At 37.1% G+C, this 15466-nt stretch overlaps 2 protein-coding genes across 2 annotated transcripts; both read left to right on the top strand.

Moving 5' to 3' along the window:
- The first annotated feature begins 7892 nt into the window (after window positions 1-7892).
- LOC130625161 (uncharacterized) lies at window positions 7893-10090 on the top strand. Its single transcript, XM_057440229.1, has 3 exons — window positions 7893-8475; window positions 8586-8743; window positions 8964-10090. The coding sequence occupies exons 1-3, from the start codon at window positions 7893-7895 to the stop codon at window positions 9906-9908; spliced, it is 1686 nt and encodes a 561-aa protein (XP_057296212.1). The 3' UTR covers window positions 9909-10090.
- Window positions 10091-11424: 1334 nt separating this feature from the next.
- On the top strand, window positions 11425-13451 carry LOC130625160 (uncharacterized protein K02A2.6-like). Its single transcript, XM_057440228.1, has 4 exons — window positions 11425-11453; window positions 11681-12437; window positions 12616-12923; window positions 12971-13451. Exons 1-4 carry the CDS (start codon window positions 11425-11427, stop codon window positions 13449-13451), a joined length of 1575 nt encoding a protein of 524 aa, XP_057296211.1.
- Window positions 13452-15466: the final 2015 nt, after the last annotated feature.

Below are 15466 nucleotides of genomic sequence, written 5' to 3'. Positions count from 1 at the left end.
CTATCCAGTCTAACATCCAAAATATTTATTTGCGCATCCATCAGAAGGTATACATAACATTTGAACTCACCAGTTCCATCGGCTTCTTTGGCGATGTGGAGGGTGATCCCATCACTCAGTCTTTGTAGGGGCCTTCCGGAGCCATGTAGAATATCATCGGTGGGGGGGGGGGGGGGGCGGGGTCCGGAAGTCTACAAACAGGGCATACCTTTCGTTAAAAAACTGTTCTATTGTGACACTTGAGTCGTGAGCTCCAAAGATGTTGACTACCTGCTCCAAATGGTCCTTCGGAAGCATGGCATGGCTGTATAATTCGTTAGGCTCCCCCTCAACCGTAATGCTAATTTTTTCAATTTTTGGTTTGTAAAACACCTCGTTTACGCCGGCATAGGACTTCACTTTCCCGGGGTCTATAAACAGTAGCAAGACGCCTTTGAAGGACTTGGAGGGGGAATCAATTTGTAAATTGTGGCTGGTGTGTGATTTTTTCATGTCAACAACCTTCATCCTGAGTATGCGTTCGTATGGCAAAGCCAATCTTGCATAACGGGACATCAGGGCACTTTCCAGGCCTTCATTAGTGATCCTATCAAATTCAAGCCTGATATTAGTAATCTTGTAGGCAGCATCAGCCGCCCTGGCCGCTTTAGACTCTGAGGCTGCCGTGCATCCTTGATGACGTCACCGTAGGGCGCGAAATTTATGATGAATTGCAATCTGTCGTATAGTCCCGCAGGATAGATTTGGATGTCCCGGCTCAAATCGAACATCTTTCCAAGGGGTATGCAAAAGGTGTTCCCATAGGCCTTAACGATGGCCTTCTCCTCATCTGTCCCTACATGATCGCTAGCCTTGACCGGTAGAGCCCTGATGGTACCATCATTGGGATTAATACCTTGCAAAATAAGGTTGTTATCCCGGTCAAATTTCGGTAACCACAAGTCCCGGTACAACGCCAGGATATTGTAATCCGATATATTCTGGACTTCTTTGCCATTCAACGTTATGCGTAAATTCTACACCAGACTTTTGCCTATGTTCGACACGATGGTACGTTTTGTATGTCCCCGTCAGCGCAAGATCAAATAGGAGCTTGAGACTACCAGGGATAATGACATCGTTCTGAGGCATGTTGGGTATGTCAATATAGAGGTCCTCATTCTGGCTGATGGTTGAGGGTGTATGGGAGATTTGAACCCTCTGTCTACTACCTTTCATGCCCAGGAGCTGCTTTGTTTCTACATAGGGAACCATTAGGGTACCGTATGCATTCATTGTTGTTTATTATATGGGTGAAAATGTTGTAAATAAAGGCTGATAATCCAGTATTTACACCGGAGGGGGATTTTGGCAGAGATGATAAGGGTGACAAAGAGGATACACAACAATCAACGCAACTCCCTGGAACATTCGGGACTTCAACGCCTGGACAACAACAGCAGCAGGGTAGTGCGATAGATAGAATTACCAAATCCGTGTTAAAAAAAGAGGTAGATGATTTTTATCTGCATTTACATAATAATTGGAACCTGGGAAATCTGGATGAAAACCGAGTAGATATAATTGTAATTAATGGTAACTTTGAAATTGAGGAGGGGCAGCTTTTATTTAAAAATATAAGGCTTACGAAGGAGAATGGGACCGGGTTCCTAATATTAAGTACACTAAGAAAAAATGACCTTACGGCTCAATATATTCGAGAAATGGGCTTTACCGAGTATGTCTCTACGCCCAACAAGATGGAAGCGGTCCGGAAAATCGCTATGGATGTTAATGTTATTGTTAATGAGGGTGTGGAGGACCCTGGCGAGGTAATTCAGATAAAAACTATCAACAATATAAGGAGAATTATGCATGATGTTGAAACCCTTACGGAGGAAACCTCATTCTCTGATGCGGGAACCCTTACGGAGGAGCCATCATTCTCCAGTAAATTCACCGAACGTGAAATTAATGGACTTAACCTCGAACTTCAAACCTACCAGGGTAATATTAAAAGTCTTGAACATAAAATAGCCTCGTACAACGCAAATATCAAAAATTCTGAGGATAGTCTGAAAAGGATCAGGAATCAGGTAGATGCCGATGGTGAAATTCATGAAAATGCTAAGGAGGCCATCAAAAAGCTTGAGAAGGGCATTAAAAGGATGAACGATGAAAGATATGCCTTGCAGGACAAGGTAAAAGAATTGAACCGTTATATTTACAGCCAACTTCGACATATAAGGGATACGTTATTAAAAATCTCTGGGGATAATACGACATTGCTTAAGAAGCTAAAAATATTGTTCAAGGAGCAGGGTTTGACCATAGCTAGTATCATATCCGCTGTTGGTCTACTGGTTTCCACCATTGTTACAGGAGGGGGTGATGCGGCTGGTGCAGGGGGAAGTGCTGCGGCTGGTGGTGAAAAAGGGTTTGTGCAGAAGCAACTTGAGAGGCTCGGAAACTTCCTGAAATATCTGGCGGGTAAAGCAGGTGCCGCATTGCCTGGGGTCATTGGTACGGTAATCTCATTTCTTCTGAGGGTGGTGTTTACTATCGTTACATACGCGGCCAAGTATCTGTACATGGCAGCTGCTGCTGCTGTCGAGCTTGTCGTGCTACACGTGAAATAGGTCTACTTTTTTCGCAACCATATATAGGCAAGGATGATCCCCACTCCTATAGTGATTAATGCGGTCTTGGTATCCTCATGCCGGTTTTGTTGGGGTTGTTCAGGTATAGGGTGATGAAGCATGTTTTGGAGGTATGGATGGTATGGCTTGTATAGTATGATCGGGGTACGTATAGGAGGTGTTGTATGCTTTGGAGGTATAGTATGTATGTCATGCTTTGGGGGGTGTTTTGTATGGGTGTATTGTATGGGTGTTTTGGCGGTATGCCCAAGAGGTGCGGAATGCCTCATAAGTGGCTTGTTATTCAAGTCAAGCTGGATACCAATTATCGCACTTGCAGGGGCAATCAGAATATTGTTGCTATACCATACAATTTTACCTATCCGCAGATCGATGTCGGAGGGTAACACGTGATGCATGACAGCGAAATTCACTTGCACTACCTTCTGAAATTCAGTGATGTTAAGGCTTACATTTTCTTGCCTTTGGACCATAGCCTCAAATTTCTGCAGTAAAATTTGCCTTGCTGTCTAATTATCGGCATTGAATCCAATCAGGGATGCCTTGGCACCTGCTTGCGATCCCAGCAATAGGACCGCATAAACCCCTATACTCTCACTCAGCTTGGTCAGGCCCTCTGACGTCAGACTTTGGCTTGTAGGCATAATAAACTTGGCCCAATCACCGTCAACCTGCGGCCACCATCTACCATCTGTCAATGATGACATGACAGCCTTGAATTTGTAGAGGCTATTAGGATCTGCACCGTACTCGCGGCATACCTGGGCGTATCCGGAGCTCGAGTATGGGTTTTTGTACTATGAGAAGCCATTGTCATATGGCGTGGGTACCTTCATCCTTGCTAGAATACAACGCATGTGGTAACAGACATGGAATTTAAAAATAGAGTTTATAAGGGGTACCGAACCCGTTATGTGCTTGGCACAGATACCTAATGCCGTGGTTGCACAATGAGTGGCAAAATTGACCTGAATGTTCCAATAGTCCATCGCTTGTCCTTTCCAACCCAGTTGAACGGGGTCATCAAGGTAAGTCGTTGGGACCCTTATGGCATACTTGGTAAACTCTGGGAATGCCACAGAAATATGGGACCCCGTACTCACGTACAGGTCCTGGTGCTCCAAGTTGGTTACACCAATTTCCCATTCTCCCCTGTTACTTTTGTACCTTGCCTTGGGGTTGTATTGGTATATGTTCATCTTTTGTTTTAAAACAAATGAAGCAACTGTACATCACTGTTATGTCGCACATGTATTCGGTATAATACACCAAGAACTTTATTGTATTGACTCTGACATATTTTATTTAGTTAAGATTTACGTTATGTTAAGCAAGCACGTCTCTTTTCTTCTCTCTGCCAACACACGCAACATAACAATTGGCGACTAGAATTTTGTGAAGGAAGAAGATGGCAAAGCTTATGGAAAATATACCCTTCGTGGAACCGTTTATAATCGATAAAGCAGCCACAACTTAGAAGAATTTGAATTATTCATAACAGCATCTGGCGTGAGTGAACAAAAACAAAAAATTGCACTTCTGCTTCACCTTGGTGGTAGAGACTTACGAGAAGTCTACAAAACAGTAAAACAAGAAAACGACTCGTACAATGAAGTAAAAGAAAAATTAACGACGTATTTTATTCCGAAGAAAAACATACGAACGATTCGTATTTAAAAGTGCAACACAGGAGGTAAAGGTTTCCATACAACTGCATTTTGCGCCCAGTCGTAAAAAGCGCCGTGACTTTTAATCTACGCATGCGCATTATCAGAATAATGCCGCTGACCTCGCGCTTTTGCATGCGCTGGCTTTTGCATGCGCCGCGCTTTTGCATGCGCAAAAGTTGAACAGGCTCTACTTTTTGCGAGCTACATTTTGCGCTTCAGCTTAACAGCCAATCAAAAGGTAGCAATCTACATGAATTACGAAAGAATTTTTAATTAGATCTTTTCAATATGACTAGCAACATCTCGTTTCTGTGTTAAATTTTTGTCAAAGCCAAATGAATGTAGAGAATCAGAATATATATCAATCAAGTGAAGTAGATGAAAAACAAAATAACATTAATGAGTCTGTGGAGCCACAAAGAAACAACATTGTAAACAAACTTAAAAAGACTACTCGTGATCTGACGACATTAAATCCATAAGCAAAACGTTGTATAGTCCTTTGATTCTTCTTTCTATGAAAAGTCGTCTCATCCACATGTTTTTCTTACGTATTTTACAACGTTGTTTATTTCTACGCCATAAAAATATTGCTAGGACTACTCTCAAATTTTGCAGCAACAAATATCGTCTGTTTACATCAGCCATGTTTTGCAAAAAACACATGAGCAAAAATCGCTTAATGGAAATGGTTAAGTATATGTGATAAAAGTCGCGGCGCATTTTACGACTGGGCGCAAAATGTAGCTGTATGGAAACCGGCCTTTAAGTGAGTCTTGCTCGTCGTACATAACAAGGCTTAAGACTCTCGCAGACACATGCTCATTCAATGATCAATCCGAAAACGAAATACGCGATCATTTTATTTTTACATGTCGATCAAAAAGTTTAAAGAATAAATTACTTCAAGAAGAAAATCTTACGTTAGAAAAACTATTAGAAATTAGTCGGAATCTAGAAATATCGCAGAAACAAGCAGCCGAAATTGCTACAACAAAGTCGTCGTCAAGTTCAACTGAAGACGAACAAGTGAACAAAGTTTATCGTAGTAACGAACATAAACCCCAGCAAAAACGACACGACGGTTGAAATCGTAGTAACCATAGCAAAAAGTATTGTTATAAATGTGGAGAAAACTTTACACCGAATCATCAAAAGACGTGTTATGCTATTGGTAAGAAATGTTATAATTGCGGTAAATCGAATCATTTATCGAAAGTTTGCAGAAATAAATCAACCAAATATGATGGTAAAAATCGACGTATTCGAAAAGTCGAAGAAGAAACCGACAGTGATAATTCTGAAGATGACCTAGGTCAAGCATTTGCTGTTTTACTTTCTGTCAATCATAATTATGAAGAAGCATCGAAGCGTAAGAAAACAAAGATTGTGCTGAAAGTTAATGACGTAAATACATATAATATATTTCCGTATGGTGTACGAAAACCACTGAAAATGCTTGGTTTCTTTCATCCAACAATAGAAAGTGAATTCACTATTGTTACCGCCCCTGTTTACGTAATCGATAAAGAATCAGCTGGTAATCTGATTGGCTACTTAACAGCCAATGATTTAAAGTTGCTTCAAATTAACAATGGCAACACCGTATCAGCCAATCAGAAAATTAAAGACAACGCCTTCCAAAATGTACCGAACGATTATCGAAAAATCTGCGAAAAATTCCAATGTTTATGTTACGATGGCACTGAAGGGTCACACTTCCATACAAAAAAAATTGAGACTTCTATTCAAAAAATTTAGACTTCTGTTTAAAAAAACAAAAACTTCTATACAAATAATTGAAGTAACTATTATTGAAAAAATGCAAACTTCTATTCATAATAATAAAAACTTTCATTGAAAAATTCAAAAAACTTCTGTAAAAAAAAATAACTCTATAACTTTTTTTGAAAGGTTCTATCGGCTACCGTAAAATTAATGATACTAAATTATAAACAAACATGGACGCCGTGCTGGAGCAAATAGACGATATCGCAGTTGCCGTAAAATTTGAACTGCGCAAAGCATTCTGGGATTGTTCTGGGGATGAAAATAAACAGCGAAGCGATTTTACGGTCTTTCACAGCGTTGCCTTGAGTAAAGAAAGATATCGATTACATTATTCGTACATTATTACATTATTAGCAAGATATATTTTATTGAATTTGGACCGTTATGGGTAAAAATGATTACTGTGCTGTATATGGATGCAGTAATGGAAGAAACAGTCCCGATAAGTGAGTTTAATATATATAACTCTCCCACACTAGCTAGCTAGCTGGCAAAGCAAGTTCTACAAATATTCAATGACAGTGTTTTCTATGTTTGTTTGAACTATTTGTGGTTTATCAGTCTATTTCAGCTCTTTGGATGCTTGATAACTCAAGTCATACAAATACCCATGCTAGGAATTTTGCTTAAATGCTTCATTTTTAATCTGTCTTCTTTTATTTTCACTTCTTCAGGTTGATCATAATGTCTCATGTTGGCATTCTACGATGGCATTCTCCTAAAACTGAGAAAGATGCTAAAAGCTGGGAGAAGGCTTTGAATCGGGGTGGTAAATTCAAAATCTCTATGTCAACGAAAGTTTGCTCGAACCATTTTGCTGCTGGGTATTGTTCCGATATATGCAGAATACCGACGTTATATATGAAAGGTTATCAATCAAATCTGACGAAACGTTCACTACCAACTGAAAGATCTTCACTTATTTATGGGTGCTTCTACCCAATCATTTTTCAATGTAGTGGGATCGGGCAGTCTCATCAAACCATTCTCTAATAGCAGCTTAGCAGAAACGTCCCTCTTAATTTGTTCTTTCTCTTCCTGAATATTGGTTGCTGATACTGCAAGATTCAATTTATAAGCTCCGAAGGCATTTTCCACTAATCTGCATTTATTTCCAGTTCGGTTGATGTTTCTGTCTCCTAAAAATTCTTGTAGATGAGACATCGTCCATGTTTCAAAATCGGCTTTGCACATTCCTTCTTTTATGTCTGGGTATCTCAACGTAGGATCACGAGGTGTGCTTGCTGTTACCCCAGGAATGGGTTTTCGTATAGGCGACAAAAGTATAGCTGCTGAAGGAGCAGCAGCATCAGTGTCATCTTGATTTTCCTTCACCGTCATTGTTGATGAAAGCTGAATATAGTTTAATTTTTTCCAAGTTAAAATGACTGTTTCTAGAACTTTCTGTTTTTTGGCATTTGTCAATCCCTTTAACTTCCCACTAATCTTCAAAAACAACTTTAATTCAGACAACTTCCAAGCAGCGAAGTTACAAGCTACATCATGCCCAGCTTTCAAACCTTTCACACCAAACGTTTGTAGTAAAACATCGACAACATTTGTATCACCATCTAAGTTGAAAGTACTTTCATTTTTATTCAATTCCATCGATGTATTTATAGAAATCTCAGTAACACAGCTCTGCTCATATGAAAATCAATATTAAAATGGCTACTCTCACAGCGCTAGATAATGTTTATCCGCAGAACGATCCCAGAATGCTTTGCGCAGTTCAAATTTTACGGCAACTGCGATATCGTCTATTGTACGCAGCCAGGTAGAATCGTACATGATGAATACTTCAAAGTCAACAGCAAGTAGTTATTGTAATGCAAACAACCCCGATGACGGTTCTTCAAGTTCTTCGAGCACTAGTAGTGCTAACAAAAAACGGAAAACAGAAACTCGTCTTGGCAATTTACTGTCAAGAGTTCGTCAAAAGGCCTCATCATCCTTCAAGTTATATTTTGACCAAAATGACTGTAATAGTTACATGGAGGCAGAATCAGAGTGCATGAAGTCGTTATGTGGTCCAAATGGGGAAACATTAGATAAAGATGAAGACCTTTTTGCATACATTGAAAGGAAAGGTCTATTTTTATCGAAGTGTTGGTTTGTTTTATCAACTAAATCTGTAGCATATGACCATGATAACGAGTATGAAGAAGCTGGTCAGGAAACTTTTAATAAACAAGATTACGTTGAAACTTTCACTGAGAACTTTTGCCATGCAATAACAGAACCAAAGGAAATTAGCAGGCGACGTATATGTTCTGTTTGTAATTGCAGCTATATCGGAAACCAATGTATTATTTGCATCCAAAATAATGAGTATAGTGCTTCTTGTATTGCAGATAGCAACTTGAACTTGTTTGGCAATTTGTTTAAACTTCTTGTGTTGATGATGACTCTCAACTTTCAAATGAAAACGTAGAAGAAAGGCCATCTTTAAATCAATTGAGAGAAAGAAGGATTCAAACTTTAGCTGGAGCTTCAATAGCTATAGCAACCGGTGGGAACGAGCCTTCGAATTTGGATAATGCAAGCGCAAGTTCTGATGTTACAGACGTAGCACAGCACATTGCTAAAATACACCGCATGACGATAAGGAAAGATTTGATGGATTTATTTATTACTAAGCAGGTGAGACCATTTTGTATTTTACAATAATTAAGACCCTCTCTGAATACAATAACACATGTCTTATTGAATTAGTTATCTTCTATAAAGTCCAGGTATCCTAAGTCATAAAGTCTAAAGTATTCAGTTCATTATTTTATGTTGCTCTTCTATAATAACAGTTATCTTGTTGCATATATAGAGTATAACACAATGACACAATGTATTTTGGTTTTCATCTTAGATCAATGTGACAGATGACATCCGATATATATGGATTGATCCTCGTGGCCAAGAAGAAAATGGTGCAGGGTCAGGTGTTTCTTGGGATATTTATTCTTCATTCTGGAATGAAGTATACAATATATACTTGTATGGCGAGCAAGAAAGAGTGCCACAAGTTCGGCATGATTTGTACAAACAAGAGTGGCGTGCAATTGGCATGATCATTTTAAAGGGGTATGTTGACACTGGTTACTTTTCAATCAGTTTGAGTCGAGCATTTTTATGTTTTTGTTTGTTCGGAGAAGTTCCAGAAGAGCTGCTGATATCTTCATTCCTGAAATACTTGTCATCAGATGAAAGTCAGTTGGTGACAAAAGCCATTGGTAAAAACGAAGATGAGAATGTTATTCACAGTGATGAATTTGCTGAAATTTTGGAACAATTCAAATGTAAAACTGTAGTAACAGAATCAAATGTGAAAACAGTTATCATTGAATTAGCTCGCCAGGAACTTGTACAGAAAAGTCACATTATAGCCTCATGTTGGGAAGTTGCCTTTTCAGAGCTTAAAAAGAAGCCAGAATTTTCATCCATGGAGAATATTGTGAAGTTTTATGAAAGATTGGAACCAACCACAAAAAAGGTTGTAGCCTTGTTCAAAAATGTCCATACGAGTAGCAGTGCTGAACAAGACTCGTTCAATTATTTAAAGCGGTATGTGAGAGGTTTAGAAACCATTATGTTGAAAAAATTTATGAAGTTCATAACAGGCTCAGATAACATGGTTGTTGATACAGTAGAAATAATTTTTACGCGACCGGAATCGAATTTTAGTAGTAGACCAGTAGCTCACACATGCACACCAAGCTTAGAACTTCCTTCAACTTATAATAATTATTGCGAACTCCGTGAAGAATTCAGCAATATATTGCAGTCATCTGAATGGGAGCTGGACATCATTTAAACTGATTTTGGATCCTTTTTTGTTTTGTTGTTATGTTTGAACTGACAGACCATAGAGTTTCCAGTATTCTGTTTTGTTAAAACTTTTTTTATACAATTTTTAAGAGGGTTTTTAGGTCCAATAAAAAACTTTGTTTCGATTTATTTTTATTGTGTTTTTTTTATCATTTGTATAAATATCTGGGAAAATTGAAGAATGCCTGAAAATTATGAAGGGGTCTGTTTCATACTTCGATATTAAACACGTAATACCAAATTTGGATTAAAAAAAAAGTTTAAACAGTTAACTATGTTCTATGAATACTGTTCGATCTTTGATAGCAAGTACATGTACAGACGTAACGCATCTGAAACAACATTAGGAAAGTCCCATCCATTTTGCTGCATCAAAGTTTGTGCGAACTCCTTAAACTCGGGGGAAACATCTTCAACTGTGTTGTGGGTAACGCATGGATAAAATTGTTCAATTTCATCAGCATCTACGTTTATTAGGCAATCAGTGGAATGACACAAATGTGGCAAGTAATACATTACATCCGGTCTTCCACGAGGGTCAGAGTTCCTACTCTTAGAAATAATGTGTGAATTCCACTCATCCCGAACAGTCTGTAACTCCTTGCGGATTAACGGCATAACGCAAAAACGTATGCAATCGACTAACACAGGATCCGAACTCGTAAAAACATTTAGGTCGGTCATATCTCTGAAAAATGATTTCCACCAACCAATGCGATCACGCTGTAAGGTAGACCAGTAGGACTCAATTCTTTGATTTTCCCGGAAAGAGATAATACTAAAAGAACCCCAGCTGTTTTGACTGTCAGTTGAACTATGTAAATAAACATGAATTGGCTTAATCAAAGAATGTTCGGTACCGTCATCTGCCTTGATCTGACTGGGTATGCCTCCCAAATTCTTGATCGAGTCTAAATAAAATTTTGCTACGATTTCCGGGAGTTTATTGGAGGATCCCACTTCAAGCCAGATTAATTTTCTCGAGAAGCCATCAATACAACCGTGGATCGAAAAACCAAAGGGTTTCAATTTGTCATGACCGACAATGTGCCATGCGTAATTAGGCCCTCGCAAAACATATTTGCGTCTGTGAAGTCGTCTGTTTTTTCGAAGAATTACTCCTTCGGGGTTTAACGATTTTATTATCAATCTGACGTCTTCGTGACGACAAATAATTGACCTAGACATCATTGCTGCTCGCATTCTACGATAACCTAAGGTGGAACCACTACCATTCATCTCCTGCTGGATTGCTTGAACAAGTTCCTGATTAGAATTACGATTTCCCTCTACAGCTCTACGTTTCAAGCCATGCTGTCTGAGTCTTCGTTTAAGAGTCGATAAACTAATTTCAATCCCATGAACATGTTTCAATAACCCAATTATTTCAGAATATGAAAAGCCTTTTACAAAATAGTCTCGGATGACATCCATCCTTCCTCTTCAGCTCTTTCTTCAGCTAAAAACTGTGGAGAGTTTCAAATATTTATGAAAGAAATAAAATGTGTTATAAAAGTTTCAAAAACAATTTGTAGAAGTTCCAAAAACGTTTCTAAAACCTTGAGAGATTTTATAAAAGTTTCAGTTTTTTGTATGGAAGTTTCAATTTTTTGTATGGAAGTTTCAATTTTTTGTATGGAAGTTTCAATTTTTGTATAGAAGTTTCAATTTTTTATATGGAAGTTTCAATTTTTGTATGGAAGTTTCAATTTTTTGTATAGAAGTTTCAATTTTTTATATGGAAGTGTGACCCTTCAGTGCCATCGTATTATGTCATGAAAAAGGAAAATTTTTAAATTATAAATGTAAACTAAAAATCGACGAAAATGTCCGTCCTATCCAACAACGACTTCGACGTCAACCGTATCACCTTCGCAAAGCTATCAAAGAAAAGCTCGAATCGATGGAAAAAGATGGTTTAAAATGCAAAGTCGATTCACCTCAAGAATGGTTAAGTAATATTGTCGTTACACCGAAATCAAATGGTGATATCCGAATATGTCTCGACGCTCGTGAGATCAACAAAGCTATCGTACGACAAAAATATCTAATTCCTACAGTTGATTCGCTTATCGACGAAATCGGAGATTCAAACGTGTTTAGTAAAATATACTTACGTGAAGCGTATGCTCAAATCGAGTTAGATGAAGAATCAAGTAAATTAACAAGTTTTATTACCGAAGAAGGTGTTTACAAGTTCAATCGTTTAATATATGGAATTAATGATGCCGGCGATATATTTCAACAATGTTTGCAATCGAAAATCAGTGATTTACATGGAGTCAAGTGCATCAGCGACGACATCATAGTCTACTCGAAAAACATTCATGAACACAAAGCACTATTAAGTAAATTGTTTAAACGTTTGAAAGCTCATGGGTTTAAAGTAAATGGTAGTAAATGCTTAATTGGTAAAAGTACTATATCATTTTTTGGTATTATTATATCATCAAGTGGTATCCGTCCAGACCCAGAAAAAGTCCAGTACTTATCAAATGCAAATGCACCAACAAACGTAAGTGAGTTAAAATCATTTTTAGGACTCTGTACTTTCATGAGCCGCTTTATTCAGAACTTTTCCAAGAAAACTACCGCTCTTCGCGAATTGGTAAAGAAAGATATAAAATTTACATGGACAGATCGCCATGAACAGGCATACCAAATGTTAAAAGCAAACTTCTAATACCGTTTAGCTATCCTTTTTCGATCCCCGTAAACCGATAACATTGTGGGTCGATGCTAGCAATTATGCTATTGGTGGTATTCTTTTACAACCGGATGACGAAGGACATCCAAAACCTGTCTGTTACACCTCTCGTGCATTATCTCAAACTGAACAAAAGTATTCAGTTACTGAAAAAGAAAGTTTAGCCGTAGTCCACGCTGTTTCAAAATGGCATGTTTATTTATATCATGCAGAATTTACAGTTATAGTTGATCATAATCCGTTAAAGTTTATTTTAACATCACGTACTAGAGCTACGCCGCGAATCGAAAGATGGCAGATGAAACTTCAAAGTTACCGATTTGATATTATTTATAAACAAGGTGCGAAAATATTGCTGATTACATTAGTAGAATACGTAACAATGCTCCAACTGGTGAAAACATTACAAATGAATATGCAAATTTTATTACAAATAATTCCGTACCACACTCTATGTCGTTAAATGAAATACGCACAGCCTCAGAAAATGATGACGAAATTCAAGAAATACGTAAAGCACTTACATCCGACAATTGGTCCTCGTTACAAAAATATGAATTTTATAAAGAAGAATTTTGTGAAGTTAATGGTATTATATTACGTAGAAATCGTTTATTTATTCCGAAATCATTAGTGCAGAAAATCATGGAAATAGCACATCGTTCATGTCTTGGTATAGTAAAATTAAAAAGTTTGCCACGTTGCAAAGTTTATTGGTACAACATGGACAGAGACATCAAAAATCTCATTCAATCATGTCCATCATGTCAAAAGATAGGGAGACACAACAAACCAACACAACACATTGTAAATAATTATTAGCGATAATTAGAGCAATTATATCTTGGATTCTTATTGTTGTTGTTTTTGTTGTTACTGTTAATGATGATAATTGAGAAAAGCATTGAATTTTTCATCTTTAAGGAATATTCCTAAACATCATTTTGTTAGCTTCGCTCAATGGGAAAAAATTGATTCTAATTTCGCTTTACCATTAACGGTCAGGTTTTTATAATAAACTCTTTAAGGATAGTTCGTTTCGATTTGTAAATATTAATGTAATTTCTAAGTTAAAAATCCTGTTTTTTTCTATTAAATCCAAACTGTTGTTTTTGGGGCCTTATATTTTCAACAAAGTTAACATTACTGTTCGTTTTCAGTTGAGATTAATGAACAGTCCAAGAAATCAATGTTTTTTCATGTGCATGTGTCTGCAAATAAAGTTTGCATCGTGTAGCCATTAACTGCAGCATTTTATTTGCGGAGCATTAAAAATACATTTTCACATGGTCAAAAGTTTGTCTACAAGATTAAAATGACAGAATAATACATTGAGTCGAATATGCCCTAGACTCAAATGCCGGATAACCATAAAATGTGAAGATGAAGTTCGAGTAAAGTTAGTCCGGCTGTGCACTTCACTCGCCTTCATTCTTAAAAATCGATCGGCGGCATTCCAAGAACAAAAAGATGTATTTTTTTTTCCAAAATGTATCTCCAATGCGTCACATAATCTTTTCTCAGCAACACTTGACTATATCTCACTCTAAGGGAACTTTTACTTCCACGCTATCCTCCTCTTTGCATTCTGACTTCAAATCATTTGAAAAAAGTTCCAGTTTTACAAAAAAATATTGTATAAGTGTCCTGACAAAACCTCTATTTCTTGAGATATTTAAGTTTTCGAAATATGTCTGCATAATGAGCCAATTAAAAAAGTTAAAAATTCAAATTATCAAAATGTTTGAGTACCTCAAGTGTACAAATTTTCGCGAGGGGAAATTTTCGCGATTTTCGCGAAATATTACCAAATGGGGAATTCGCAAAAATAACTCCTCGCGAAATTTTTAAAAAGCGTCGATTCGCGAAAATAAATCTTCGCGAAATTTTCCATAACAATCCAAAGTATATCAAAATAGTTATAAAAATTTATAACCTCTTCAGTTAGGGATTACTTTGCTAGGACCTTTCCTGACCACAACGATCCTAGCTGGTTGTTTTCATTTACCAACACAGTTCTGAAAATGTGGAGATTTAAGGCCTGATCTGATGTTTAATAAACCAATTTGTTTTTTTTTCACCTAAATTTAAACCTAGAGTTAATAATGGTGAATTCTTATAAAATATTATTCAATTTATGGTAGGCCAGCTATATCAAAGCTAGCTCTATATAGCAAGCCAGATTTAATGCCATAATCCAAGATTTGCAACTTTTTTTAACAGATAATCGACTTGCAAAAAAGTTAGTGCATTCCAACAAAATCAGCTTTATCTCATCACACATTTACCACATATTTTCAAAAATAATGCTTCTTTAAAGATTTCATCGATATGTACCAACCCAGTGAACACAAAGACGTCTTAAAGACGTCTTTATAAGACGAGTCAAATCTCGTTCAAAAGAAACGTCTTAAAGACGTTTTTATTTGGTCTCCGTTAGACCAGTTGTATCTCGTTCTAAAGAAACGTCTTAAACACGTCTTTATCTGGTCTCCGTTAGACCAGTTATATCTCGTTCTAAAGAAAGACGTCTTTATTTGGTCTCTGTAAGACAAGTATAATCTCGTTCGAAATGAATGTCATCATTTCTTGTCCTTTTAAAGATAATTTCACAACAAATAAACAACTTTTTTTTTTTTTTTTTTTTTTTTTTTTTTACAATTATAGCAACAATTTATTTATTTTTAATACTGTACTACTGTCTATTTAATCTGATTGTTCGAGTGTTTTGATTGTTTTTGAATTTTAAAATCTCTTCACAGAATAGATTATTGATTAATCGCTGCCTACAATCCTTGAAAGAGAATTGGAGAGTTCAATGTCATTGATTGTTGCAG

This window comes from Hydractinia symbiolongicarpus, chromosome 14 (genome assembly GCF_029227915.1).
Source record: "Hydractinia symbiolongicarpus strain clone_291-10 chromosome 14, HSymV2.1, whole genome shotgun sequence".
Taxonomy (NCBI): Eukaryota; Metazoa; Cnidaria; class Hydrozoa; order Anthoathecata; family Hydractiniidae; genus Hydractinia; species Hydractinia symbiolongicarpus.
Note: the sequence above shows the minus strand (reverse complement) of the source record. Positions and strands in the feature narration are given on the sequence as shown.